This window comes from Seriola lalandi, unplaced genomic scaffold (genome assembly GCF_002814215.2).
Source record: "Seriola lalandi dorsalis isolate HSWRI2012SDOR001 ecotype SW California unplaced genomic scaffold, Sedor1 jcf7180002054408, whole genome shotgun sequence".
NCBI classification, from domain to species: Eukaryota; Metazoa; Chordata; class Actinopteri; order Carangiformes; family Carangidae; genus Seriola; species Seriola lalandi.
In genome coordinates this window covers 1,337,646-1,365,066 of record NW_019524961.1, presented here as the reverse complement: position 1 = coordinate 1,365,066, position 27,421 = coordinate 1,337,646, and the positions used below count along the sequence as shown (strand labels likewise).

Here is a 27,421-nt window from a genome sequence, read left to right as displayed (position 1 = left end):
TGTATTATTTTCCCATATCAGTTATCAAATTCTTTCACATACTGTCACTTAATCTTATGAACAGTAAACCTGTCAGTCAAGAAGATCTAGTGTTTAGTTTGAATGAAAACTCATTTAACAAATAAAGTGTTACTCACCTGAAAGTCCTTCACATAAGTAATGAATCCAGTGGTTGCACTTTGAACACTGAATCATCTGTGTATGTTGTTTGTTGTCATCATAGCACTTGTGGCAAACAGTGCAGAAATTACCTGATGTAAATACAGATCAGATATCAGTCACATCATCCTTTGTCAGTGCCACACATTTGAACTATAAATAAGTCCAGGTCATCCCTCAAAGCAACAGTGGACGTGTTTGGTTGTAAATCTCCCAGACCTTGTCATGAGTTAACCAATGAACCATGTATTTACTGAGTATTCACATTTATGGCTACAGATCCTTGAGGCAACACTGGTGTCGCTCAGAGGCCTTACCTTTGCTGTGGAGAGAAGTGCAGTCAGGACAGAGATCCTGCTCGTGGTTCCAGGCCAAGTCCCAGGACTTTCCAGGAGTCACACCACAGCTTTTACACCGAATGCATGTCATACACACCTACACAAACACAAAGTCAGAAAATAGCACACACACATATGAAGTCCAGGGACTTTTCCTAACAAAACCTCACAGATTCTCGATTTTGTGTTATATCTTATTTTATGTAGGTTTCACATGTGGATAAAACTAATAATTATACATTTCATAACATTTATGAATTTTCTGTTAGTGTTGCAAAGACCATGGCAGACCATATTTTTAAGGTTATAAAAGCAAATACCCAGGGCATGCTGCAGTTCATAGGTTTAGGGTATGTTGGTCCCAAGCAGGAAGGATGGTAGGAGGTGTGGCATCTCCTGCACTGTAACACAGGCTAGAGTGGGAAAAAAAAAAAAAAAATCAGAGAGGGGTATATTAAGAGAGCCGTTAAGAGTAGCACCTCTGTCATCTGTCAACTCTCCCAGTTTTTCCTGTCTCTGCTGGCTGCAGAAGTAGCACTTTTATATATAATTCATAAAAATGCAATAAAATTTTTACTTCCATCAAAAATCGTTTTCAGCAGAGGAAAGCAAAAAAGACGACTTTGGGGGACTTTTATCCTTTAGAAGGAATCACACATAAGTTGATGTTGTGAGGGTGTTGCTGGGTTGCATACCTTTGTGCTCTTGCTTCTACGTCCACACACGTGGCAGAATTTGCAGCGCCTGCAGCACCAGTTCTCCTTGTTCTCCTCCTTGGGGCGCTCCTCTGGCAAGAGGCAAAAACTGTGGAAAGGCTCACAGCAGATCTGGCAGAATATCATCTGTGGAGAGACAAAAGATTACTTGCACTGCAGCGCACCAAAATGACGAGATTATTATAAACTAAACCAAATGATGACTCCATTACTGAAGACCGCAACAAATATTCAAACCAGTAATGAGTTTACAAGTGTAAAATAAGAACACAAGATAACAGCAAAATTACTCAGAATATTCTAATTATCATTACATACAACACTTTACAGGAGACTGAGCAATCTAGCAAAGTATGTAAAGAGCTGAATTACCTCATGTCGTCCTTTACTGGCACAGAGCAGACAGACGGGTTGTGGTGTGGTAGGGACAGATGTGAGGACGCTGAGGCCACCCATTAGCCATACATTCTGGACGGCACAGTCCTCCTGGTACAGACAAGTCAAAAAAACTGCATAAGAGGAGTGATCGGAGTTTTCTTCTCTATTAGTTTGAGGATTTATGAGCTTCTTCATTCGAATTAATCGTATCGAAATAAGAGGCTGTCGTAATCCAATAACAACTGCTTTTAGATTAGCTGGTCCTCAACATGTTACAATAATAAACATGCCTACTGCTCGAGTCTTTTACCGATGTAACTTCCGGATTAAAGCCATTTAAAAATCTCAAACAGATACATAGTTTTTGCTTTCAAGCTAAAAAGTGTTCTTATACGACCACAATAATGCTTTTAATTTACTAATTTATGCTAAAGGGAACATGTCAAATGTAAAGATTTGCTGGACAATTTCAGCACAAGTTCTTGACAGTAGAGTGTGTCTTCACTTCTAGTAAGAGAAGCCAAATGTTAATCAAACCTCCAGATGTGGCTGCAGTGCACCAAGTTCTCTTACTGAAATGAAACACCTGTTTATTTTCCTTTTATTTTAGAGCTGAATGTTCTTACAAAAACAGTCATAATCCACAGAGATGTATTTTTTCTCTTCAATACTGAACTCAGACTACAGAGTGTTCTCTTGTGGAGTCTCTAATCTCTTTCATTTAGGAAAAATGTGAAATGTAAACATAGTCTTGGTGCTGAAAAGCAATATACAGTTAATATCATATACCCCAGTGAGTGGTAATATAAAAATGCCACACAACACAAGTGCTAACACCCACCTTAAAGTCCACGCGGATCTTGTACTTGTTCTGCAACAGGCCCTTTTGGGGAAATCCGTTAGTTAACCCTGTCAGGGTGTTCACTGACGCACACTCTGCAGGATTCTGGGAACGAAGGACATATTGTGGGTCAGTTGTTGGACAGGTTTTCAGCACTGTCTCTTTTACAGAAGCGTCCTCCTCCTCTTCAGGCTGATCCACTTGTTCGTCCTCCTGCTCCTCCTGTTTGCCCTCCTGTAACTCTGTGCCTGGACCGACAGTCTGAGGGGGCTTTGGCACAGTTTGTTTGTTAGCTCTGTTTGTCTCACTCTCATCTGGGTGCTGCACCTCAGACTCTGGATGTCCCTGAAAACACAACTTTGATGACACCACTGTCAGAGCTGAGTGCAGTATGGACTGCGGATGTTCTTGAGACGATGACAGTGTACATTTGTGCAAATGCAGAGCTGACTGCACCACAGACTGGGGCAAACGGTGCAAACGCAACAGCAGAGATTTCTGTGGATAGTCTGTTACGGCATGTGGTGAAAGTGGAGAAGCAGGCTGCATTACAGGCTGGGACAATGGAAGAGACGGTGTGGTGGAGTGTGATGAATATGAAGTAGTGGTCTGTGTTATAGGCTCAGAAAATTCTGAAGAAGAAGGTGTAGTGGTCTGTGTTACAGGCTGGGACAATTCTGGATGCATCTGTGCTGCACACTGATCCAGACACTGGGGCAACTTCTCCGTCAAAGACAGAGCAGACTGCAGGATAAAATCAGGCAGACGTAGTAAGTGTATTTGTAGCTGCTGCTGCAGCTTCGGCAATGGGCGTCTGGACGGGCTGGTTTCGGGGAAAGTTTCTCTGGGCTCCGTCTCTTCCGTATTCTCCTGTTCCTGTGAAGGAGGGGACTGCCTAAGCCAACCAGCAAGACAGGTTCCACAGTGACACCAATACCAGTGGCATGCAGAGGCGGCGACCGGCAGTAGCCAAAGTGACAGAAAAAGGGGGAGCACTATGACCTCCAGAATATGTTAGCAAGGCATAGTAAATTAGAAAAGATTAAGTAGAATCTAGAAAAATGCAAATGCATTCAGTAGATACAGACAGAGAGGTGTGATTAGCAAAGTATTCATGTCTCTAGTGCAAACTACTAGATAATGACAAAAAAAAAAACTAAAAAAACTAACACCTACTTTGTTGACAACCCTTTAGAAAGTCAGCTTCATGGCAAAATGCATAGTGTTGTTCTCTTAGTTTGTTAGTTTCAAAAGAGGTTGGTCCAGTCTCCCTGTGCAATATGCAATGTACTGCTGCTATAATTCTATATTATTAAATATAGCACAGCTGATTTCTATGTTGTAAGGCTATTAATGATCTGTGAAATTTCCAGTTTGTTAAATAGGCTTTGTTCTGTAATAGGAGATATAAAGACATCTTCAGTCTCCTGCAACTTGCATGAATCCCCTGCAAGTTCGCACCAAAACCTACACTTCCAGAAGAAACCAAAATTGTCATGAAACTACTGACACTGACACATGCACATACAATGTGTTTAAAAGTGCCTAGCATGTACATGCAAGTATTTATATCTGCATTTTCAAAGGTGCATGCGTAATTACATTCATGCAGGTACTCCAAATAGATGAAACAGCATGAAACAGCATTTCCTGACCAGTGGACCTCCACTAACAACCTGTAACTAAGGGTTTTATTTTGCACCCACCAGTGTGCTGGCCACAAGCACTGTTGTTTACATTCTTCCCCTTGAGAAAGTTGGCATTACACTCCTACACTGTAGTGAGCGAGCACTGTGGACAAATCTACAGCTAACAAAAGGGATAGCCGCACAAAATTGAGCAAAACCAGGAAAACCTGCATTTTACTCTGTTCAGAATGTCACTAATATAAACCGTATGTGATTGAGGTTGTGTACTTGCTTCCTCTTTATTCTAGTCTTCAAAATATGGTGGCTTCCTTCGTTGCTGATGTATTATGGAAGGAGGAGGAAGATGGGGTTATTGGCTTACAGCAACAAAAACCTGTGCCTCTATGATCAATGAGAAGCAGCACACAATCGCCATGATCTCAGACCGTGATGTTTTGAACATTGTGCGTATGTATGTAATAACCAGCACTACAAATTCACAATCAACAAATGCAGATGAAAACACATGAAAGAAGCCTCTTTACATAAATACAGGACAACTTTTCTCAATCTTAAAGGAGTTATTAAAAATGATGAAGATTGGCAGGTAATTCAAGCAATGGAGAATTAAAGGTTAGAAAAAAGAGAATGAATCATGTGGTTGATTAGATTGCCATGTGATTTGAAGAAGTCAAATGTACATTTCAACTACAATCAGCCGGAGCAAAGAGGCAGCGCAGCCAAGATTGATGCTATTGATGCTCTTAGCTTGAAGTATGACACAGTATGACACTGAAATTATACAATTATCGTTAGTCAGATTTTGACATTATTGTATAGGATTTTTGGATTTCTCTCAAAATAAACTGAGCATATAATGACTGTTTTGACATGAATGCGTCTTTATATGGATATGGGAAAATGTATCATGTTTTACAAAAATAGTATAATAATATTCTCTTTTGGTACTGGCTATTTTCTTAAGCTGGGGTCCTCTATATCTGTCCCAGTCAGAAAATTTAAAAACCTGCTGTAAACCATGTGTGCATAATGCTGTACAGCCTATGTTGGCTACATGTGTGAAGAAGAAAAAACATAACTGAAGCACGATTTGAGTTTTTCCTTCCAGTTAAGATAGTTAAGATAGAGATAACATTTCCAAAGTGGAGCCTGGACAGTAATAGGAAACTGTGTGCAAGACACCATCAATATTATCTACTGCCTCCAAAACAAACCAAACAGGCGGGGTGCATTGTACTAAAAAGAAAAATGGACTGCATTTTACCATGAACACAGCTTGAGAGCTTGAGGTTAAGTACATGCAAGGTGTTTAATACGAAGGAGAAACTTAAGAGTCAGAAACAGAAGATAAGCAAGGCTAAATTTCAAAAAAGTTATTAGAAATCACTCATTCCAACAAAGAAGAATAAATTGAAAATGAGAAAAAAACTGAAAGGCCTGGGCAAAGTATTATTTGGAAACAATTGGTGGGTGTTTGAATAATTATGATTCAGACAATAAACTGTTAGTTAACCACTTCATTTAAAGTGGCCATTTTACTTTGGAAATAAATTATTCAAATGGTGGGTTTTGTATTGTTAAAATTTGTTAACACCACCTATGAGGAAATGTAGCAGATAACCAATATAGGCAAAAACCAAATTTTCCAAAAATACAATCTGACCCAGGCTTGGTTAGGTGGTACACTGGAGACGAGGAGGGAAATTCGCCGGATGTTTTTACCTTGTGAGCTCTGGGTCTGCTCCCGGTTCCTCTGGAGAATGGCCGGCGATGCTTCACCGCCTCAGCTGGAGGGTCATCTGGGACTGATCCGCCATCTTGAGGAGCAAGATCTCCAAAAGAAGATTAACAGATATAAGACACAATTCTGAAATCTTCCTTGGAGTTTCAGAAAGAATAGTCCTTTTTTGTGCAAATCATTCATGACTCCGGGCTCATAAAATCCTTTCAAATATAAATTTAACAACCAAGGATCCTACAATTTTAAATCAAACCTGTGCAAGAAAATTATCTTGTGTGAACTATCAAAACAACACTACCCCACAGAAAAACAAACAAACTGATCCTTGTTGTATGGTATCTCTCTGCCAACAGTATGCAGATGTGTGTGCAGCCTAGGAAGTAAATGTTACAACATCTGGGCAAATGTGTAGTTACAACTTTGGAAAAGATTATTTCTATCACTATGTAACCTTTTACATAACTACAGCGATATCAAAGATAACTACAGAGCAGGTAATCCAACACAATGACACAAAGTTATAAAAGCAACAGCAGGGAGCTTTGAATGATATGTACTAAAGGTCTCATGATGAAAATGAAAACAGACTGGAAACAGATGGAATCTGGAGATAATGGCTCAGGAGCTATCGACTCAAAACCAATCTCATCAAATGTTGTCTGTTCTAACAACTTCTGATGTGATATGCTCCTATTGTGATTTTATCTTACTTTTGAGATCATATTGTAAAACTTTAATATAAATCAAAATTCCCCCACAGAGCAAAAAAGGCTTTGAATTAATCACAGCTCCAACTCAATGCCTGCAAAATCAACAGTAAAAAGTTAAGACACACAAAGGTTTGAGTCACATTAACAGCAACACAGCTTGAGTTACCTTGGTTGCTTGCAGCAGCAACATTTGGCTTGGCTGTTGATTTATCTGTCTTGTCCTCTTCTCCTTCTCCCTCTTCTCCTTCAGATTCAGATTCGGATTTAAGCAGGCTGCTGTAAGAGCGTGGTGTGATGTTACGCAGTGACTGTTTCCTGACTCCAGGCGCCATCGAGGACGATCCCTCGCCTGCTCCTCCAAAGCCCCAGTTCGCATCGTCACTGCTTGACACGGAGCCTGACAACCGCCTCGCCTGGACTGAGAAAAAGGAACCTCATGATTATTATGCACACAAATTAAACATTTCGATATTATTATTGGAATTACCAAAAATTTATCTGGTAAAACTGAATAAGAAATATGAACTTAGGGAGAAGAAAAAATTAAAGCAGGAGCATCTATAATGAGACATACCTTTAAATGGTCTGACAATGCGCTCAATCTTTGCTTTCTCAATTCGCTCACACTTTTTATATCTGGGGAGCAGGAGAAAGAGTCAAATGTAATTATATCTCCAAGGTAAAGCTCATGTGTACCCATCTATGAATGTGTTTAACTGTAAGAGTCGACTTGCCTTCATTAACTGGATAGTTTAATATGTTTTACTGGAAAGAAATAAGAAGTATTTTCATGTTTCATGAACAAAAATGCTTAACCTAGAAGTTAAACAGAATTTTAGGCACCACTGACTCAAACATTTTAGAAACTGAAGTTAACTTAGTTTAGTCAGTCCGAAATGTAAATGATGTCAGTTCTGCTATTTTTTTTTTTTTTCAAAACATGATCACTGCTACCTTTCTTCAAAGCAATGGCTTGACATTTTGGGAAATATGCTAATTCACTTTCACTCCCATGTCTGCATGTTAAATATGATGCTATTCTAGTAGCAGATTAGCTAAACTTAACATAAAGATCAGAAACATTTCTTGTAAAAGTGAGTGAGAGTGAGAGTGTAAAAAAAAAAAACCCATTAACTCGCTAGCAGTTTCCGCGTTTCCAGTCTTTATGCTAAGCTAAGCCGCTGCTGGCTGTAGCGTTGTAGTTACTGTGCAGGCATTAAAGTGATACTGATCTTCTCATCAAATTTCCCCAAATGTCAAACCATTCTTTTAAACTACTGGCAAGCATTTGTGTCTACGCAGAGTGCTGGTTAATCACAACGCAGTTAGATAACAAGCTAATACACGGTTCAGCTTTGAGACATTTCTTCACTTTCCAGTCGTCTGATCGCCCAAAGTTCATTTTCCATGACAAAGTAGGAAAAAATTAAGATCTTGCAGACCACCTATCCAAGTGGCCTTTAAAGCATCTCCTAAGAGTTCATCAATAGTTCACAAGTGGTCTGTGAGAAATGCCCACGCAACAAATTAATCTTATGCAGTGAAATTAGCATTTTCACCAGCGTGTCTCTATTCCAAAAAGAACAACAAAACAAAATGAATTTGTGATTGGTTTAACTTACATGCAACACTGCCGCTTGGTGTTGGGCCCTCCGAATTTGGGCTTGTCGAGGCAGTTGACACACTTTGCGCAGTCGTCCTCTATCAAACAGCCTGGGCAGCGTCCACAGCGCCGGGCGCGCACTCCCCCAGGTGCATACCGACTCAATACCTTCCTCTTTCTGAACTTGTGGCCCTTTCCCCTCCCCCTCCTCCTCCGCTGGATGTTTTCCTGAGAGACAACCCACTGAGCCCTGCCCTGATCAGAGATGTCATCGTCATCATCTGCCACATCTGCAAGCGAGACACAGAGAGGATGGGTAAAAGAGCCACGACAGACATTTCAAACATCATTATGTACATGTGATGTGGGGCTGACATCTTTGGATGCCAGTCTGCAGGAGACATTACAGGTCTAACTGTTGTGATTGGAGGTGCTTACATACTCATTTACTCTCATTTAGTGGTCTTCTGTCCAACAAGCAAACCCGGTTTCTATGGCTACAGGTTACTATTGGTTCCCTGAAGTGTTGGACATCTAGAAGACACTCTTGGATAGAGTGAACACATCAGGAGTCTGAGAGAAACCCATTGCTGGTGAAAATCCCCCTGCCTGACTAGATTAGATTATAAAGTACTAAGAGCAGATTTGAAATGATTTACAACCTCTTGCATCCTCCAGTGGAGATATTTTAATGCGAGATGGCACAAAGCAACTTCACACAATTTCTCAGAGGTGGTGACTGTCATCATTTTAAAAGAATAATGTAACTGGAATAACCTTGAGTAAGCATCAATTTTTCCCAACTGCACTAAATGTATTCATTAAGAGACAGGGCAGTGAGTCTATTTGTCAAACAGCACTTCCTCACCTCATACTGAGTGATGCTCACTTGACCAGTGTTGGGTATAGCTTTCCAACAGCGGTGGCTAATCTGTGTGTGACAAAAGATAATTTGGCTGGCAAATATTTTAATTACAACTACATTGAACTAACAAAGCAGGTTTTTTTGCTCAGCAGGTTAAGTTTGCCAAAAGCAATCAAAACTGTGCTCTTTTACAAAAGAAATTCTGTTTTTTTGAATGTGTGTTTATAACTGCAGAAGCTTAATTATGCCAGTTTTAAAGAATATTTTAGCCGGTGAATTTTTTCATTATAATACACTAGCAGAGCAGCTTTGCCAAAGTAAAAATGGCAGAAGTTAATTTAAGTCTGGACAATGCTAATGAAGCATTTTCACAAATTGGATTGAAAAACAGTTAACCTACTTGAAATCATGGTTATGTACAGTATCAAGTCCATCTATTTTTTTTTTTACAATCACTCTGTAAATGATGCAGTAATCCTGACTAATCCAGGGTTGTAATAACTCCTATTGCAACAGCTGATGCTGCACACGTTTCAATATGTTGTGTGGATGTGAGCTTCTGAACTTGTCTTTGAAAGATGATGATGATTCAGACTTTAAAACTTTAAGACTTTTCTATACCAAACAGAATGCAATTTAATACTTGTTTCACAATCATAACACTCAGCAATAGTGATATCCTTTAGTTTTTCATAAATCTGTTAATAATATATCGGTAATTCATTTTCTTTACACAACCCATAACATAAATAAACATATTTTGAGATTTTTGTTTAAATAATTGTAACCAAGGAATGTACTGGGCAAAGGTGACACTGTTTCAAAACATATATTTGGTATTTCTTTGTTTTATGTATCAACAGTCGTATATCCATCCATATATGGATGGACGAAATGACCAATGAAAAATGATTCATTCATTTGAGCCCATTTCACTTTGTGCGAAATCAACATTTGAGGTGCTGGATGCTGTAACTGGCAATAGTGACAGTGTTTGCTACAGGTCTGATGGTGCCGACTGAAACTCAAAAGAAAGGATTGAACAGCCTCCTGCAGCACAACCCACTGTAGCTATATCCTTCTATTAGTTCATAGGTGTGCAATGTCTTCCAACAACCCACAGTCAGACACAAAAACATTTTATAACCAACATTACTGTCTACTGCAGGCAACAAAAAATATCAAAGACTTTTGTAAATTAAATTTAAGACTTTTCAAATACCTTCTAGGGAAAACTAAGGAAACTGAATTCAATGCTTTTTAAGACTTTTAGACCAGCATATGTGCTGTACTTGTCTGGTTGAGGTCCCTCCTTTGTGTTTTGTTGTGTGTCAGTTTCTGGACATCACAACCAGATCATATCCAGAGCCAATGAGTTAAACAGCGAATAAGCGTATTAAGCATCTGTTAGCAACATCATTTCCCTCATGTCATCAAAGACCATGACTGCTTTGCCTTCCCTCCTGTTTTTACTGGTTGGTCCAAAGGAAAGAAGACACACATTTGACTTTTCAAATACAATGCAAACTAAGTTTAGTTAACATGCAATTTACCATTATATAAAATTGACAGTACTTGTATGGGTCATTCACTTTAACTTCAACTTTACACAGTGGGGAGATTCCTGTAATGAATTGAGAATGTGCACACTGTAAGAATAAGTTGATTTACAAGTTTTAACATGTTAATTTTGAGTAAAATTTAAAATGTCAGTTCCTGGATTGTGAAACCTTAGTTGAAATCATCACACACAGACAATGCAATTCAAAATGTACCGAAGTGCTCGCCCTTCTCTAAGTAAAAGCAAAGGGAAGTTAATTTCTGCTTTTATGCTTAGAAACAACACATGTAGATGCACCGTACCTTCTGCTGTGGGAGAGAAGGTGATGCCCTCTCTCTCGTGCAGTGGCAGGGCGCTGAGTCTGGGAATATCATCTGGCACCATGGCACGGGGCTGCCCCAGAGCCACTGCTGCTGCCCGACAGACATGTTTGATCCTTGGACCACCCAACGGTTGCTCCTGCAAACAAACACGCACAAAAAAAAAACATGGAATCACCTGGATAAAAAACAAATTACAATAGAATCACTTGATCATTTATTTATTTCAAAGGTGGTATTTAGTTGATTTCCTGGTATGTGGATAAACTGTAGCAGGTAATGCTTGTTTGCCACAGCTTTATGTACTACAGAAAAGCTCCTCCCGAGCACATAATAAATGATCAAGATGAGACTCAACTCAGGTGATTACAACATATTCAGCAGACTGATGCTACTTGGATTTAATCAAAAACAGACAAGCAACATAAAATGCGCATTTACAAGATAAAAGCATTACCTGAGGACTAGTATCTTTGGGAGATGCGCCAACTCTCCTCCTCCTCCTCCTCCTTCCGCTCACCGGCACTCGTGATTCTCTCGAGCCCAACTTTTGGTCCAGACAAGGATGAAAAACAAAGGTTTTATGTAACATATGCTATAACATCACTTTTTTACTATACCTTCCTAAATAAATAGCAAAGTCACTTGACATCTGACTTGTATGGTTCAGACTCAAATAAGACACGTCATGTGCATGTACTTTCTTTTATCTACTGGTCGTAATGATTTTGGCTGATGTCACTTATCAATTGAAAGTTTTAGCCAGCAGTCATTACCACAATGAATCTGGTATATTGATACTAGTTAGTAAACAAGAAAAAGGGATTGTTTTTTACAAGAAGAAATGTTGCATTTGTGCACATATGTGAAATGATTAGGGCTGCAACTCACATTTTTTCACAGTCGATTATTCAGAAAATTACAATTAACTGATCAATCATTTTGTCAATAAAATGTCAGAAAATTGTGAAAAGTCCCCCCTCACGGTTTTCCAGAGCCCAAGGTGCCGTCCTTAAATATCTATTAATTATTCTTTACAGTCAATGTCAATGACAATGTGTAAGACCACAAAATCTGCACAAATTTGAGAACTTTGGATTCTTACCTGTGACAACTTGAGCTGCTTCTGCTGATCAATTTTGATGAGCTGGACTTTGGCTTTCTTCAGCAGGTGGAGCATCCTCTTATTAGCTCCACTGAGACCAATTCGATGGCTTGGTCCACTGACTTCTAAAGCCTCCTGACTGTCCCCTGTCATGCCTCCTGCTTGATCTGTACCAATTGGCATGAAAAAAGCAACTGTGGTTAACTCATGTACGACCAAACATCCCATAATTGTAGGACCACTTATCAAAAACCCTCCTATCAACTAAACAGTCAAGCAAACACAGTGTCAGTGTGTTAAATTATCTCTTTGCAATTTCCACGATATTAAAAAACCCATCATGGCATTCTCAGACCCAGTTTTTGTAAATTCACCAGTGAATTTGACCTGTCAAATAAAGCTAAAAAACACACATAAAAAACACTAACCAAGGACTGAAATCTCTGCTGACTCGAGAACCATATTTTTTTCCTCAGTTTAACCTGAAATCAACTGTTTTGCCCAATTAAGAAAAGGCATTTTCAAAATTTATGGCTACAATTAAGTAGCACAATCTTCATAAATAATTACCCAAAAAGAAAAAAAAAATTATTCTTACTATTGTTGCCAATATCTTCAAACGGCATATGAGAGGGCGCTTCCACATCAGCGTTCACCACAACAGCTAGTTTCCTCACAACACCAGGAGACTCCATCTCCTCCATCATAAGCTTTGACCTCCTCCTCTTCCTGACATGAGAGGTCAAGCCGTCGCCATGATGTGTATAATCCCCTTGAGTGTCGGGCTGGCCTTTCTTTTTTTCCGCCAGTTTCAAGGTCAGTTTTTTGAGGTTTTTGTAGATCTCCAGGTGGCTCGTTCCTGGACTGGGCTTTGATGAAAACTTCGGCACAGCAGATGGGCTGTCGAAAGCAGATAAAGAGTCACTGTCTGACTGTAATGAGTTGCCATCATAACCTAACTCAGGATGTGATGCACTCGCTTTTCCATCCTCTCTCTGTTGACTCTTCAGCCATGTTGACAGAGGGCCCTTTGGAAAGGGAATCATTTCCTCGTCCAAGAACCTCTTCGGAGCTTTAATAACGCGGGAAGACCGTGCGCTCATTACAGGAGTCGAGGAGTTGGAGCTCTGCTGAACTTGTTCAGAAAATGAGCTGGGTTCACCTTCTGATGGTGTGATATTTTGACCTTGCAGTTGCTGCTCGTTCCCGTCCTGCGTCGGTGCGGCTGGAACGGGCTCAGTTATATAGGTGTAAAAAACTCGCCTAGTGCGAGTACGGCCCAGCTTTGGACGTCTAATAGTTGGTTTAGCCTTTCGCCTGTGTCCAAACAAAGACCTACGTGGTCTTTTGTTTGTTCGTTTCTCAGAGGAAACTTCAGCTTTACACTCGAGGGGCATCGCTGCCTCCTCTCCACTCTGAGCACCGGCCTCAGCTCCAGCCTCAGGAGAGGCACCCATACCCTTAGCCATTCTCTTCTTCTGCCGTTTGTGAAAGGATGTAAATGACAGAGCGACTGCTTGAGATGTGCGCCTTGTGCGCCCAAATCGAAATCTCTTCATTTGTTTCACAGAGCTCTGTGGCTGGGATTGGTCTGTGTCTGAGTCCTCTGACACCTCGCCTTGTTCTTTGACCTTGGAAGCTTTTTCTGTGCCCTTGACTGCTGTCACAGTGCTCACCAGCTTATTTTGCTTAGTGCCACCAGCTGAGGTAGCGGCTGTTTGGTTTTGTGAGTTGCCTGAGTCGGCTGTTTCTCCTGCTTTCTTTACAAAGTCAACTGATTTTTTACTGCTCTGTCTACCTGAGGCCTGCTCGTCTGCATGTTTGGCTTTTGCAGTGAGACCTACCTGCTTGCCATGCAGTTTAATTACCACCTTGGGTATTTCTTTGTCTTCTACTGGGCTGTCTTTGGCACCCTGGCCTTCTTTAGGAGCCCTTGGTACAATTTTCCCAATCAGAGCTGGTTTTGGGGACTTGGGTAAAATTTTTCCAATGAGAGACTTTGTTCCTGGAGAATGGCTGAGTGACAAAGACCGAGGAACAGTGCCAGAAGTTTTCTGTGGACGAACTGTTGTGGTCCCAAATCCAGTGAAATCTTCCTCCTGAAGAAAAAGTACAACAATTAAATGATTGTAACAAAATATTTGGATGTTTTGGACAGATTTTCTACCTGTGCACCATCTCTCTAAATGTGTATTTTTTTTCAGTAAGATACAATCATTTTAATACGATTAAATAATCCACTATCCAACAGTAATGTAGTGCTTGAGATGTCTAGTGAAATTAAGAAATTGCACATTTTAGCGTAATTCTCCTGTTCAACATTTCAATATGGCCACTTCTAAAATTTTTTGTCAAATCGATTACTACCAAAGTTTATGAAGAACCTTTGAAACACACTCAGCCTCCAGCATCCTCTAATTCAAGCACCCGTCTACCTCCGATGCAAAGACTGCCCACTACAGCAGATCAAAATCACACTTCAACTTGATTTCCAATTACTCACATTCATCTTCACACGCAAAATAGGGACTCTGTAAATTTGTCAGATGAAATTCCCCTAATGAAATCTGTTCCATAGCACTGCAGAGCAAGTGATTGTGTGCATTAAGTGACAGTTGAGCATCACCCACAAGCTCTAGCGTCAGCCATGTGACTCTGTTACAGTCCACACTAAAGGGATTGCATCAGTGAAGTCTGACTGATGTCAGACTCTGCGCTGGAGATTAAATAATATTATTAGATCCAATTTGGCATTATATCATTATCACCAACCACCTGCGTAGCTGGTGCTGAAAGTAAACCACCTTAGAAGTGAATGATACGTCACACTATGGCTTCTATGAACAAACAATATGAAAACATATTGACAGATCTGAATCCTCTCTTTTTGCAGTATAATATGAGTTATATTATGAATGATTGCAACAATGATTGGTGAATCAACGCAAGTTATTCATCAAGCGACAATGTCAAAAATTTTCTGGTTCCTAAGGTCAACATCTGGTACCTTTATTAAACTGAAGCCTGTTGGCCTCTGGGAACTTGTTATGGGCTTTCCTTCACTATTCTCTGATATTTCAAAGAATCAACGATTAATCACTAATTAAAATATTAATAATTTGAAGCACTAGATTCTAGCTTTTACAACTAACTACAAAGAGAGCAAAGCTGTGCAAATAGCAAGAGGCTGAACTCTCATATTGTGCTTAAGCAAATACATAAAATGTATTATTCCACATTGTTTTAACTTTTGCCAGCATTTCTAGTCTTTTGTCATTTGAATATTCAAATTAAAGTAAAATAAAAGTTATGTAAAAGTGTAACCGTCACACATGTCACTCCAATACTCTCACACAAGTCAATCAACAAGACTTGAAATCATGCATGACAATCTATTATACCTGCAGGTACAATGACACTTGCAGTAACTTGCAAACAAACTGAATTCAGGAATTGTGTTGCATTATGCGTAGCATTAACAGGGAAATTTACTTTTTCTTTGAATTGGACTGACCCCATACGTTTGACTAAAAAGGGTAGAACATGTTTCCTAATTACCTTAATCTTCATATCATCTTCAGTAATGAATGGGAGTGATTAATGTTTGTAAACATGGACCATGCAAAAAAAAGGTACAGGACAAGATTTCTCGGAGTATGATCCAAATTCAGCTTTGTGATTATAATGCCTTGGTAACGGTCCTGGCTCGTCCCGTTGTACCCCACGTTGAGCTGAAGTTCAAAACACCGAGCGGTCAGCTGACAGCTCCGACGCTGAGAGTACTGTCCTCAAGTTATCAGCAACGACGTTTTGTCTACGACAAGATTAGCTGCATGTGGATGTCAACACTGGGTGGGAACTTCAACTGACCAAATTTTGTCAGGTGGATGAACAAACAAAGACATCTCATGGTTTCCACAACAAAACGCACCCGTGGCTATCACAATACCGCTAAAGTTTCCGCCTAATGCCCTTTTCAACAAACTCAGCTGGACAGACACTGATCTCCTTGTATGTATGGCTATTGCAACTTATAGCATTTCAAAATAGACAATGAATTCCTATTACCTGCAGAAGCAAACAGACTGTAAATGTTCACCCATCAACCTCTCTTAAGCATCCCCTGCAGGCAAACAGCTAGCTACAATGCTTATTTTGGGTAGTGTTTGCAAGCTAAGTTACCGCTAACTAGCTCTACGTTAGCTTAAATACTTTTAGGGAATAGCAAAACAAATTCTTTTAAATGTCATTATTTTAGACAAACTGTCTTTATATGCCCCATTAGCCGCATTGTTACCAATCCAGCTGACATGCTATGGTTAGCTTATTCACCTCCTCACTGTTGCTGGAGTCGAACCCCGCATCTTTCTGGCGCCTGTGCTTCTCCGCCACACCGAGAAGGCGCAGCAGGGACGGATCCTCGCTCAACGCGAGCCCGATGTTTACGGGCCTCGGCCCTCCGGCAGCCAGCTCCCCGTTGTCCGAGCCCAACCTTCCGCGTCTGGTACGTTTCTCCGACCGCAGCCTGCTGCGAGCCGTGCACGGCCGGCCCGGGAAGCGAGCCCGGGCCGGCGCTTGGGTGCTCAAGCCCGCGACGGTGGCGGGAGATGATAATCCGCCTCCCGATGCCGCCATTATTTACTACAACAACACGGACGGCGCGCTGGCGGAGGGAGACTGCAGCGATATGGGAGGCAAGATGGACCGCTCTGAGGCAAAGGCGCGAGATAGAAAGGAACCACAGAGGAATCATGGGAAAACGAACTTCGCCGGCCGAGGGCGACCCCAGTTCAACCCACTGGGCGACTTCGCTTGTGTAGAGCAGCTTTCCAGACCTCCAGGAGCCCCAAAACCCTCATTTTTGATTAATTACTAATTTGTTAGAAACTTGCACCGTTACAATACAACATCAGCAATGTCCTTTATTATCCATCTGAGGCTCATTTATAGTATGTTTTGCTCATTTGTTGTTTTATCAAACTGATTTCTGTCTGTTAAGTAAGTGACACAGAAATCCAATGCAGTTGCAACCAACAATTATTTTCATCAATACGGCCAATAATCATTTTTGCAATAAGTGATTGAATGATCAGTGCATAAAATGTCTGAACAGTGTGCAAAATGTCCATCATTGTTCCCTGAAGCCCAAGTTAACATATTCTGATTGCTTCTTTCTTTCTCTGAGCAGCGGTCAAAAATGTAAAAATAAGAGTTTACATTTAGTTTGGATAGTATAGGCAAAAATCGTTGATAATCATTGCTGTGAATAATAATGAATAATAATAATAATAATGAAAATGTGTAGCTTAATAGATAGTAGGTATTGAGATCAGTGACAGACAACTAGTTATGCCCTTTCTCAAATTAAAATAGAATTTAAAAAAAATGAATTTTATAGTTTTAGTCAGATATTTTTCTTCTGAGTCATATGTATGACATGCTAAGTAGTACTCTAAATACAGTATATTCAGTGGTAGCAGTGTTAGTATATCTACAGTATACTGCTTCAAAAAAAGACATAAGCATCTTATAACCCATTCACACACACGGACACTCACACAAAGTGACAGACAAAAACACCACAGAAATGTAAGTATTGTTTAATGCAACAATTATTTACTTTTCGGAAGAAAAATAAGACCCAGAGATTACATCAAGTCTCATAGTACAGAATCCTATACACTGGCCCATTTATCAGATTTTGGATTTCATTATGTTTAGGACTGACTGTACATTCTCCGTATAATTGTCACCTTAGACTTAAGACTTTTTCTGAAAATAAAATAATACAGTTAAATACAAAACACTCCCACACTTGAGGGAGAATTAGCTAGTTTCTCTACAGTGAATATAAAACATTTCAGGTACAACAGAGGTAATATGGGCAGCAAAAAGGGCCTTGTGATGACGATTTGACATAAATCCAAATTATGTACAGAGATTTATTTACAAGTGTAGGTTGTCCTTCTAACAGCAATTAAAAACAACACTCCGGAAACAACCTCCTTAATCCAACTGTGTTGCATAACCTTGTTTCAAAAGCTCTCACCCTAAAATATCTTCTTCCGACACTCAACAGAATATGGTAAGAAATACTCTGACAATCATTTGGGAGGGTGAAGTTGCAGTCTTTTCCCCATATATTATCTGTTTTCTGCTACATTCTCTCCCTCAGTGTGGGTGTTCTGGTGGACCTTTAGGACACTCTCTCGAGCAAAGCTCTTTCCACAGGTGGGGCAGGTGTATCCAGAGCGGTGAGCCCTGGCCATGTGTGCTCTGAGCTGATCAGGCCGAGCATAGCTCTCATTACAATCTGTGCAGGCATGAACCTTGCGAGGGGGAAGCCCATGCGCCTCCTTCTTGTGTGCCCGCAGGGTTGCAACAGAAGGGAATATGAGGTCACAATTTGCTTCGGGACATGGGATCTTAAGCTCTGGTTGCAGCTCATTGGAGGGGCATCCCTCTGTCAGAGAGTCATCATATCCTTTGCATCCCCCTGCTTCCGCTTCATGTTTGATCTTCTTGCAGTCAACGATCCCTCCTTGAGATTCATACTTGGGTTTTCTGCCGCGTTTTTTCCCTTGCAGCTTAATTTCACAGTTTATATCACTAGCGAATCTCTCCTGGTGCTGCAGGAGCTCTTCTTCTGTCTGGAAACCACTACCACATTTGCAGCATTGGTAGGTGTTGATGTCATCAGCCACTACAGGCCGCTGGGGATGCACTGCAATGCGATGGCTGCGAAGTCGTGAAGGACTGGGGAACAATGCGCCACAGTCCCTACAGGGACACCGTCGTTCTATGCATTCATGTCGTCTGTGTTTGTTCAGCTGCATTGAGACATTAAACACTCATCAAAGACAACAGACAAATGTTTTATAATTTCTAAAGCAAACTAAACTATAAACTATACAAGACAGCACAAAAAATAGGCTCACGTGTAGCCTGCTGTGCCCTCACCTCAGTGAAGGTAAAGAAGCTTTTCCGACAGTAAGGGCAGCGGAAGGGCTTCTCCTCTGTGCTGTGGGAGGCCTGGTGCTCGCTCAGGTCCTCAGAGGCAGAGAAGCACTTGTCACACTTGTAACAAGTAAAGACTGTATCAGTCTGCAAAATAATGAGCAGAAACTTCGTTCAAAATAGTGAAATACCGACTCAAGACATGATTCACTGTTTGTTTTGTGTGTGTTTTTTAAGAAGGACGAAAGGTAATTATTTTTTTACTTTACATCTCCATTCTCATACAGAACGATATTATGTACAAAAATCATTATCATCATCAACCATGGTTGGGCTCTAATCCTTATAGCATCACACTTCATAGTTAACTTGCAGTTCACAGTAAAGTCATCACAAGAGCTGAAACAAGTTGATTAACTGATCCGTAGTCCACAGAAAATGAACCAGTAACATTATGCATAATGGATTAATCGTTCGTCATTTCTCAAGCAAAAATGTCTAACTTTTGTTTTCAGTGGTACTAAATTACATGTATTTGGGTTTTGGACTGTTGGATGGGACAAACTACTGAAAACATTAATTCGCTCTATGAAAATTTGTGTTCCCCATGTTTTAAAAACAAAATGATTGATCAACAAAACATTCACATTCTTCACATTAATCTATAAAGAAAATAATCACCAATTGCAGCCCTAATAATCAGTATTATTATGAATTTCATTTCATATGAATTGCTGAGTTTGTTTACTTGAAGCTTGACCTGGCATTTTTTTTTTGTCTGCTTTGCCCTACCTGTTGCAGCTGCTTTTTGTACTGGTCTCTATGACTCTTCCTCATGTGTCTCTCCTTGGCTTTGGTGTCAGAGAAGGTGATGAAGCACTGAAAACACTGTAGACTCTCATGCTGATCTGGATCACAGGGAGATGACAAGTTGCTAAAAGATTAATTCAAACGAAACAGTGGGAATAGATTGCATAACTGCAGAGCATCAATGCATGCCTACTCTGAGCAGTCAGAATTCATATATGAACCATGCATATACAGTAAATGTTAGCTTACAGGCCTGCAGAGGGGTGACCACAGGCTCAGACTTGATCTCCGCTGAGGTGGATCTCATCTCACTCCCAACAATGACTTGCTCTATCTTCAACATTTCCATGCTGATGCTTACCCACACTACCCAGCCACATGGAGCTGTAACATAAGCACACATTGCTGTAGTACACACACTGCACATGCATCATAGGTGTATGCAAAGCTGAACCGACAAAAGCAGAGCACAGCAGTAGCAGACCAGGCTAATGTCAAGTTAACCAGTTTACAAAGAAATTGGATGTTTGGGCTAAATAATTAAAGTTAAATAGAAGAGGCTGGTGTTTTATATACGTCAGGCAGACTAGCGATGACATAAAAAAGAGCTGACGTTAGGCCTGAGCTCGCTGACAGAAGGATGGACGGAAGAGACGCTAGTCGACATGCACAGCTACAACTAGGAGCGAAATGATTGTGCTCATATATTTTTTGAATATTCTAGTTTGTATTTCCTTGTGCTTCCTTTGGTGTTACGCCTGTGTGTTTTAACGCTGCATCTGTGTGAGGAATTATGATTAAATTTGATTTAAGTTTTTGTAAACAATTCAAAGGAGGGAACCATTTCTTACCGTTCGACTCGTCCGCTAAACCGAAGCCGCCGAGAATGGCATGCCCACATCACGTGACGTGGGCAGGCGGCGGCGTTATCGCGAGATTATGAGAATAGCGCTTTGTCTGGAATGCGCCACTGTATTGGTTTTACAATGAACCAAACAATCCTTCAGCTTCAGGTCAAAACATTTCTGCAGAAATACAAGTTTTAAAAGGTGAAACCGTGATTTATATAATTTTGGAACAAAATAGACTTTTACGTTAAGAATATCTCCTCATGATAAAACAAGAGCATATTTTATAAACGTTTTATATGAATTTGTCCATAAAATGTGCTAATCCCTGACTGTTTTGAACTCTGCCAATTAATGTTTACTACTTTTGTTATGCTGCTGAATGTTGAATGATAGTCTTTCACTGACATAAACCTTGGGAGCTCAAATGATTCAAATGGATTTTTAACAGAACTACCAGTTTCAAAACTGACAAAACAAAATATGAATTTTAGTTATGCTTTTCCCCTTTTCTCTACACATAAAAACACAACAAAAAGACTACAAATAAAAAAAAGCTAATTTAAGGTTCATATAACTTTATTGGTAAATCAGACAAGGCAGATATCAATGTAAAACTTGATGATGAGGTGATAAGACGGCACATATCTTTTTAAATAATTTGTCAGTGACACAGGCATGGGGTTAAGGGCATATGAGGCAGAAGAAGTAGTTCAAGGAGTTCAAGGAACCATTTAAGCCCTGGCCTGCTGCTGCTGCTGGTATTCAGCAATTCGGCTTTCCATCACAGGCCTGAAGTGCCTGATCAATCCCTGGGGACACAGAAAAGAGAACACAAAAGCAAATTAATCTAGATTTAATTAAAGCAGAATAACACCAGTGTTTTTTTTTCCCTAACAAAAAAAAAAAAATCTGTGAAAGCATTAATTCCTGAAGAGAATATTTAGGGTAAAAATGAATGACACATGGCATAAAGGACCTCAAGTACATTTTTTGGAGGTTATGGTTTGCGGTTGTGTGTTTACTCTTCATAGTTAGACCGAGCTAAATCTAATGCAGTCCAATACAACAACCCAGCAATAAACCTTTCCTTCATGAAGCTTATTATATTCAGTTTGTGTCACTTGGCTGGGGGTGTCAAATTCTCTGCTAATCTGTGCTAAAGGCGGTATCCTTTAGCACAGGCGGTTCCTTATTAATTCTTTAAATTATCCTATAAATATGCAAATGCATTATGAGAGTATATGGGGTTACCTGCACTGGCCATGCCGCACCATCTCCCAGGGCACAGATAGTGTGTCCCTCAATTTGCTTACTGAGCTCCCAAATCATGTCGATCTCTGCTGGCCGTGCGTCACCACGCACAAAACGCCACATCATGTTGTTCATCCAGTCCACTCCTACAGAAAGAGAAGGACAGGAGAAAAAAGAATTTTGAAATTTGTTAGAGATATTGCCAGATATTGAAAGACCCTGAATGAGACCCAGTGTGTGAAGTATTAAGGTTAGAATGATCTATGCATAAAGTGATACTCAGGCAGCCTTTACCTTCTCTGCATGGTGTGCACTGGCCACAGCTCTCATGTTTGTAGAACTCAATCAGGCGTGCAATGGCTCTGATAATATCAGTCTGCAAAAACAATACGTACACAAATGTGACCAATGATGTTTGCTATTTTCTTTATGCATGATAAATTACGCTGCAAGGGGGGCAAACTTACCGATTTGTCCATGACAATAAGAGCAGCTGTGCCCAGTCCAGTCTGAGCTTGAATGAGGCCGTCAAAGTCCATCAGCACCTCTTCACACACATTCTTGGGAATGAGGGGTGTTGAGGAGCCACCGGGGATTACAGCCAGCAGGTTGTCCCACCCACCACGAACTCCACCTACAGGACAGATTGTTTCAATTAAGTAAAAAAAAAACAAAAAAAACATTAACTTAGGCTGTGAATATGTTAAGCTATCTTAATTTTTTCAGTCCACGACCTCCTTGGTGCAGGGAAACACATGCAGATAGACAAACAATGTGTGCAGGTGTCCCTTTACACCAGATTCACTTTGTTAATTCACAAGAAAAAGGAATTTTTTGCAATCACAAAATCCCATAACATCTCACTCCAAACCATCCCCCAGTTTGAAACCCAAGTTGTTATTATTAACTCCAAAAGGTTGTCTCAATTAATGAGTCAAGTAGGCTCATTACAATATTGGTGTCATGTACCTGCATGCCTCTCGATGAGCTCTTTCAGAGGGATAGACATCTCCTCCTCCACAGTGCAGGGGTGGTTAACATGGCCAGAGATATTGAAGAGCTTTGTGCCAGAGTTCCTCTCTCTGCCAAATCCCAGAAACCATGAGCCTCCACGGCGACAGATGGTGGGTGCCACGGATACCGTCTCCACATTGGCAACAGTTGTCGGGCAACCAAACACACCTGTAAAATAGTAGGAAAAGTGGAATAGACTGTAATTACTGGTAGGTTGAAGAAAATGTTGCAAGTGTGAAAATGCAGTAGGGGATACAAGCAAAGGACGAAGAAGATCAGTACTTTTTTTCCCTCAATCTCCTCTTTCCACTCACCAACGTCAGCAGGAAATGGGGGCTTCAGGCGGGGCTTCCCTTGCTTTCCCTCCAGGGACTCAATAAGAGCGGTCTCCTCTCCACAGATGTATGCTCCAGCGCCACGCATCACAAACACATCAAAGTCATAACCAGAGCCACAGGCGTCCTTTCCAATCAGGCCAGCAGCGTAGGCTTCATTGATAGCAACCTAAGGACAGATATTGAAAATATAACGCTTCAACAGGATGAATTACATTTTACTGTGCAATCATACCTTGTGTTTGAAATAAACTGTCTTCGGCCTGCACTGTGTTGAAATTAAGCCATTGCCATGATGCATATAGAATCTTCAGTTTATCTGAATCTGAATAAGGTCATAGTTGTATTAAGTGTAACAGAATTAAGGTATGATTTGGGCATTGATGGTCCTTTGCATTATACGAAGAGGTGTGTCTGTTACTTAACCTAGCTTAACCTTAACCTTGATTTGAATGGTGGACCAGATAATAGGAACAACTGTCACATACACCTCTTGGGTGTATGTTCAATTTTGTAGATTATTTGTCTTTCACCACAAATAATTACAAATATTAAATGTAAAAAAAGAATAAAGATCTAATATTGAATTATTATCTTCCATTTCTTGCCATTCTGGAAAAGACTGAGCCCTTACACTTGTACTTACAAAATTCAATATAGTGTATTTAGAAATATCGAATAGTGTAAAGCAAAATGGTTTTTTTTTAATCTTCTTTCTCCAAAATTTGATTTGGAATTTCATTGAGAAATGTACAGTAAAATTATTTAATCTCCGTAATTAAAAGGTTTTTAAATCTTAGGATTCACTCCATTTTTACCTGCAGGTTGGATGATTCGTTGTAAAACTCTCCTCTGATATAGATATAAGCAGCACGCGCCCCCATGGCCTTCCCAGCCACCAGACAGCCCTCCACCAGCTTGTGAGGGTCGTTCCTCATGATCTCCCTGTCCTTACAGGTGCCAGGCTCACCCTCATCTGCATTCACCACCAGATACTTTGGCCTACAGTAAAGAAGAAAATTAGAAGTGAGTTAAATAGGGTCATTTTTTTTCCCAAAATCAGCCACTGTATTTGATAAGTCCAAAGTCTAAACTTTTTATCTGTTTGGCCAAGATTTCACTGTTGGCTTGTTTTAAAGCTGCACTTGTGAATTTTCTTCTTCCATGCTCTTTCAAGAAATTGGGATTGTAAGATACAATTTGAATTAATGTAATAATAATTGCATAATCAGACCTCAGTGGTTCCTCAAATGACATGACAACATCAAGCAAAAACAAAAAACGGAGGAAATGTGCGTGCATCTATCTCTCTCCTCACTGACCTGCCATCGCTAGGCTTGTTCATGAAGCTCCACTTCATGCCAGTAGGGAAACCAGCTCCGCCTCTCCCACGCAGCCCAGAAACCTTGATCTCATTGAGGATCCAGTCAACTCCCTTTAGAAGGATCTCCTTAGTTTTGTACCAGTCACCACGCTTCAAAGCCCCCTTCAGCCTGAAACACAAATATGAGTAGGTGAGGACAGTGTTCTGTGCTACAAACATTGTTGATAAAGTTTGAACCTTCAAAGATTCTTGTCAGGTTAAGAACCTGCATAACTGGAATTATTCTTTTGCTTTTACTGCTCTGTTGCATTGTATAAGAGAATTAAAAAAATCCACGTGTACAATATGTTTTAGATTGTACAGAGGACATGAGAATAACATCAGTGGTGTTACCTCCAGTCGTGACGACCATAAAGGTTTGTGAAAATTCTGTCCTCATCTGCCAGCGGTCCATACGTTGTTTTCTTGGGAGCACTCTGGAAAAATGAAGCAAAGGCATCCGGTGTGAATGATAATTAAAGCTACCATGTAATTAATTTATTTCAGTTTCAAATAAATAAAGGCCAGGTACCTGTGCTGTGCTGTTAAATCGGGTAATAGCAGTCACTCCGCCTTGACTGACAGCAGCTGGGGCTCGTGCCACCCCGCACACTACAGCACGAGACAGGGACAGCATCTTTCCTGCAGAGAGGACAGACGGTATTGTCAAATGACAAAATGAGGTCATGCAAGTTAGTTAAGGTTACATACAGTTTCCCTTTGTAATCCCTAAAGCTTAGGCAGGAAATATTGCCCTTGCACACATACACAAAGCCATTGTTTCTCAATTTAAGTCAAGATTTTGCCAGTTTTAGAATGCATTATGATCAGGAAAAATGTTTTCTGTGGCTTCTTGTTTTAAGAAAACAAGTCTTGCATAATTTGAGAAAAAGGTTTTGTAGTAAAACATTCATATTTCCAAATTAGAGCTGAGGAGCTAAGAACTAAAACTTATGTATGGTATCAGCACTTTAATATCACCCAAATATTTAAGCAAGAAAATGAAAGTATTGGTCTGGTTTTCCAGTAGCCCAGTGGACTCAACGAGAGCAACAACCAATCGATTTGGTTGAGTGATATTCCATAACCTCACATATGGATTAGTGTTATATGTATTTTAATGGTTCTATCACTTGCCTACAGTACATATTAGTTTGATACGAGACTCGTGCTGTAATTTCATGTAATAACAACCATTATTCGTTAATCCCAAACAGCTTTTCATCATGTCATCGTATCAAACTTGATCAAAACAAAAACAGTAGGTTGAAAACTGATCGACAGAGATTCAGTTTTAGCAGTTTCGCGTTTTTTTACAACACGACAAAACACAATAAGGGTAACTAACGCTATATTAACTGTCACTTTTTGGTGGCGACCCAAGATGGATAAAATCTGTCTTTTAGGAGTGGAAATGATTCGACAGCAATCTTGTGTAACTACAGATGTGCTGTTGTTATGTCAGAGGTTTTGAGTTAGCTAACAAAGTTGAGTGAATCAATCCCAGTAGTCCAGCTGTGATGTTCTAGGTCAATACACTTATAAATAAACTGAATAACTATGGCTATATTTGAGCTCCTTTGCCTCGCTGAAGTGTAATGAGAAGAGTACACACTGACCTCCATGCTCAGTTAGCTACTGCTAGCCTGGCTTAGCCGAGTTAGCTAACGGTTAACCTTGTAATGTCAAAATAAAAGCAGCGGATTCACAGCGCAGCATGCAGATCTCACAGTGACAACATACAAATTAACTGGCGTATATCAGCTCTTGCATTCAAAGCAATAACACTGCAAAAGTTTTAATGTAAGTCAACAAACGATCGGTTCTCGTTACCTTTTCTACGTCCCGAGTTTATGAAATATCGACAGGAAGTAGACGAGCACACGGCCCGGACACAGTCATCGACAACAACGCTGCCGCGACGTGGAGGATTATTTAAAAGATCTGGTTGCACAACATGACTGGACCGCCCTCTCCGCAAGAAACAACTCTTTCATAACTAAAGGTCGGTCTGTGTGTCCAGCACTATACTTAAGTGCTATTCTATTTAATGCCACTTTATACTTCTACACTGCTGCTTTCTGAGGGAAATATTTTACTTTTACTCCACTGCATTTATTTGACAACTGTGGTGACATGTTACTTAAAAAAATTAAGAGTTTACATACAAAACATATGAGATTAAAATATGATGCATTGTCATAAACTTAATTACCAAACAATAGGTAATTAGTTTTTAAAAAAGATACAAGTTTTGATAATTACATGACAGTGAGGATTAATTTATGCTCAAGGCCTGTGTGCTCAAAAGCTTGAATAAATAACACCTGTGAAACCAGCAGCATAGGCAAAACTAACATTTTTTATATTTATGTTTAGAAACAGTTATATTAACATGACAGTATGAGGATCATTAATCATAAAGTTTAATTGATGAAAAGGGATATCAGCATTTGGTTAAAATTGGACAATTCACTTGTTAATTAGTTCTTACTGTAAATTACTGTAAACCACAGGCTTTTTTTTCTCTGCATCAAATGTACCTATAAAAATACACTCAGTCAATATAGTTATAATAGCACACATAATACAATTATCAATCAATATTAATATCTGTTCTTACTGTTAAATGATTACAACCTCAGTCACCTGTGTTTATCTTTCCAGGTTGTTTTCCAATAGTTAGCCAATAAACATTTCAAATGAATCATTCAATATTGCTTGCAGAAATCAGATTATAGATTATAAATCAGCATTTGAAAAAAGTGTGTTTAAAAATGAATTCTTTCCAGAAATGAAAACAGATTAATAAGCATTTTAAAGGGAAAGTGAGTAACTTTAAATTTATGTGTGT

General features: G+C 39.9%; 3 protein-coding genes across 5 annotated transcripts in view; all 3 read right to left on the bottom strand.

Annotated features, from left to right (window-relative positions):
• kmt2ba (lysine (K)-specific methyltransferase 2Ba) overlaps window positions 1–16,698 on the bottom strand; it is a 29,136-nt gene extending 12,438 nt beyond the window's left edge. For 2 of the 3 annotated variants that reach the window (XM_023409793.2, XM_023409794.2), the window contains exons 1-15: window positions 16,319–16,698; window positions 12,585–14,085; window positions 11,987–12,153; window positions 11,339–11,428; window positions 10,864–11,020; window positions 8,155–8,425; window positions 7,107–7,168; window positions 6,699–6,950; window positions 5,804–5,913; window positions 2,433–3,308; window positions 1,586–1,699; window positions 1,193–1,339; window positions 818–910; window positions 477–594; window positions 138–251 (exon numbers count right to left, since the gene is read on the bottom strand). In XM_023409793.2, the coding sequence (XP_023265561.1) occupies window positions 138–251; window positions 477–594; window positions 818–910; window positions 1,193–1,339; window positions 1,586–1,699; window positions 2,433–3,308; window positions 5,804–5,913; window positions 6,699–6,950; window positions 7,107–7,168; window positions 8,155–8,425; window positions 10,864–11,020; window positions 11,339–11,428; window positions 11,987–12,153; window positions 12,585–14,085; window positions 16,319–16,621 (4,375 nt within the window). In that variant the 5' untranslated portion in view covers window positions 16,622–16,698. The remainder of the gene's footprint in view (window positions 1–137; window positions 252–476; window positions 595–817; window positions 911–1,192; window positions 1,340–1,585; window positions 1,700–2,432; window positions 3,309–5,803; window positions 5,914–6,698; window positions 6,951–7,106; window positions 7,169–8,154; window positions 8,426–10,863; window positions 11,021–11,338; window positions 11,429–11,986; window positions 12,154–12,584; window positions 14,086–16,318) is intronic. The other variant, XM_023409795.2, reaches the window with a different exon arrangement.
• An 872-nt stretch (window positions 16,699–17,570) lies between these two features.
• On the bottom strand, window positions 17,571–21,050 carry LOC111657579 (uncharacterized). Its single transcript, XM_023409797.2, has 5 exons — window positions 20,605–21,050; window positions 20,003–20,137; window positions 19,736–19,851; window positions 18,947–19,090; window positions 17,571–18,816 (listed from the first exon to the last, which is right to left on the bottom strand). The coding sequence occupies exons 2-5, from the start codon at window positions 20,100–20,102 to the stop codon at window positions 18,130–18,132; spliced, it is 1,047 nt and encodes a 348-aa protein (XP_023265565.1). The 5' UTR covers window positions 20,103–20,137; window positions 20,605–21,050; the 3' UTR covers window positions 17,571–18,129.
• A 112-nt stretch (window positions 21,051–21,162) lies between these two features.
• ndufv1 (NADH:ubiquinone oxidoreductase core subunit V1) lies at window positions 21,163–26,501 on the bottom strand. The gene is made up of 11 exons (XM_023409869.2): window positions 26,401–26,501; window positions 25,100–25,209; window positions 24,922–25,004; window positions 24,527–24,697; window positions 24,023–24,206; window positions 23,184–23,373; window positions 22,825–23,037; window positions 22,323–22,489; window positions 22,150–22,231; window positions 21,856–22,001; window positions 21,163–21,413 (listed from the first exon to the last, which is right to left on the bottom strand). The coding sequence occupies exons 2-11, from the start codon at window positions 25,202–25,204 to the stop codon at window positions 21,336–21,338; spliced, it is 1,419 nt and encodes a 472-aa protein (XP_023265637.1). The 5' UTR covers window positions 25,205–25,209; window positions 26,401–26,501; the 3' UTR covers window positions 21,163–21,335.
• Window positions 26,502–27,421: the final 920 nt, after the last annotated feature.

Bases quoted from the DNA above. Each gene is read 5' to 3' on its own strand.
- LOC111657579 (XM_023409797.2), bottom strand. From the start codon at position 20,102: ATGGAAATGTTGAAGATAGAGCAAGTCATTGTTGGGAGTGAGATGAGA. The intron at 19,852-20,002 runs GTAAGCTAACAT...CCTGTGATCCAG, and splicing joins GGTCACCCCTCTGCAGGCCT to ATCAGCATGAGAGTCTACAG. The intron at 19,091-19,735 runs GTAGGGCAAAGC...ATTATTTTGCAG, and splicing joins ACAAAAAGCAGCTGCAACAG to ACTGATACAGTCTTTACTTG.
- ndufv1 (XM_023409869.2), bottom strand. From the start codon at position 25,204: ATGCTGTCCCTGTCTCGTGCTGTAGTGTGCGGGGTGGCACGAGCCCCA. The intron at 23,374-24,022 runs GTAAAAATGGAG...ATCTGTCCTTAG, and splicing joins ACGAATCATCCAACCTGCAG to GTTGCTATCAATGAAGCCTA. The intron at 23,038-23,183 runs GTGAGTGGAAAG...ACTATTTTACAG, and splicing joins CCCATTTCCTGCTGACGTTG to GTGTGTTTGGTTGCCCGACA.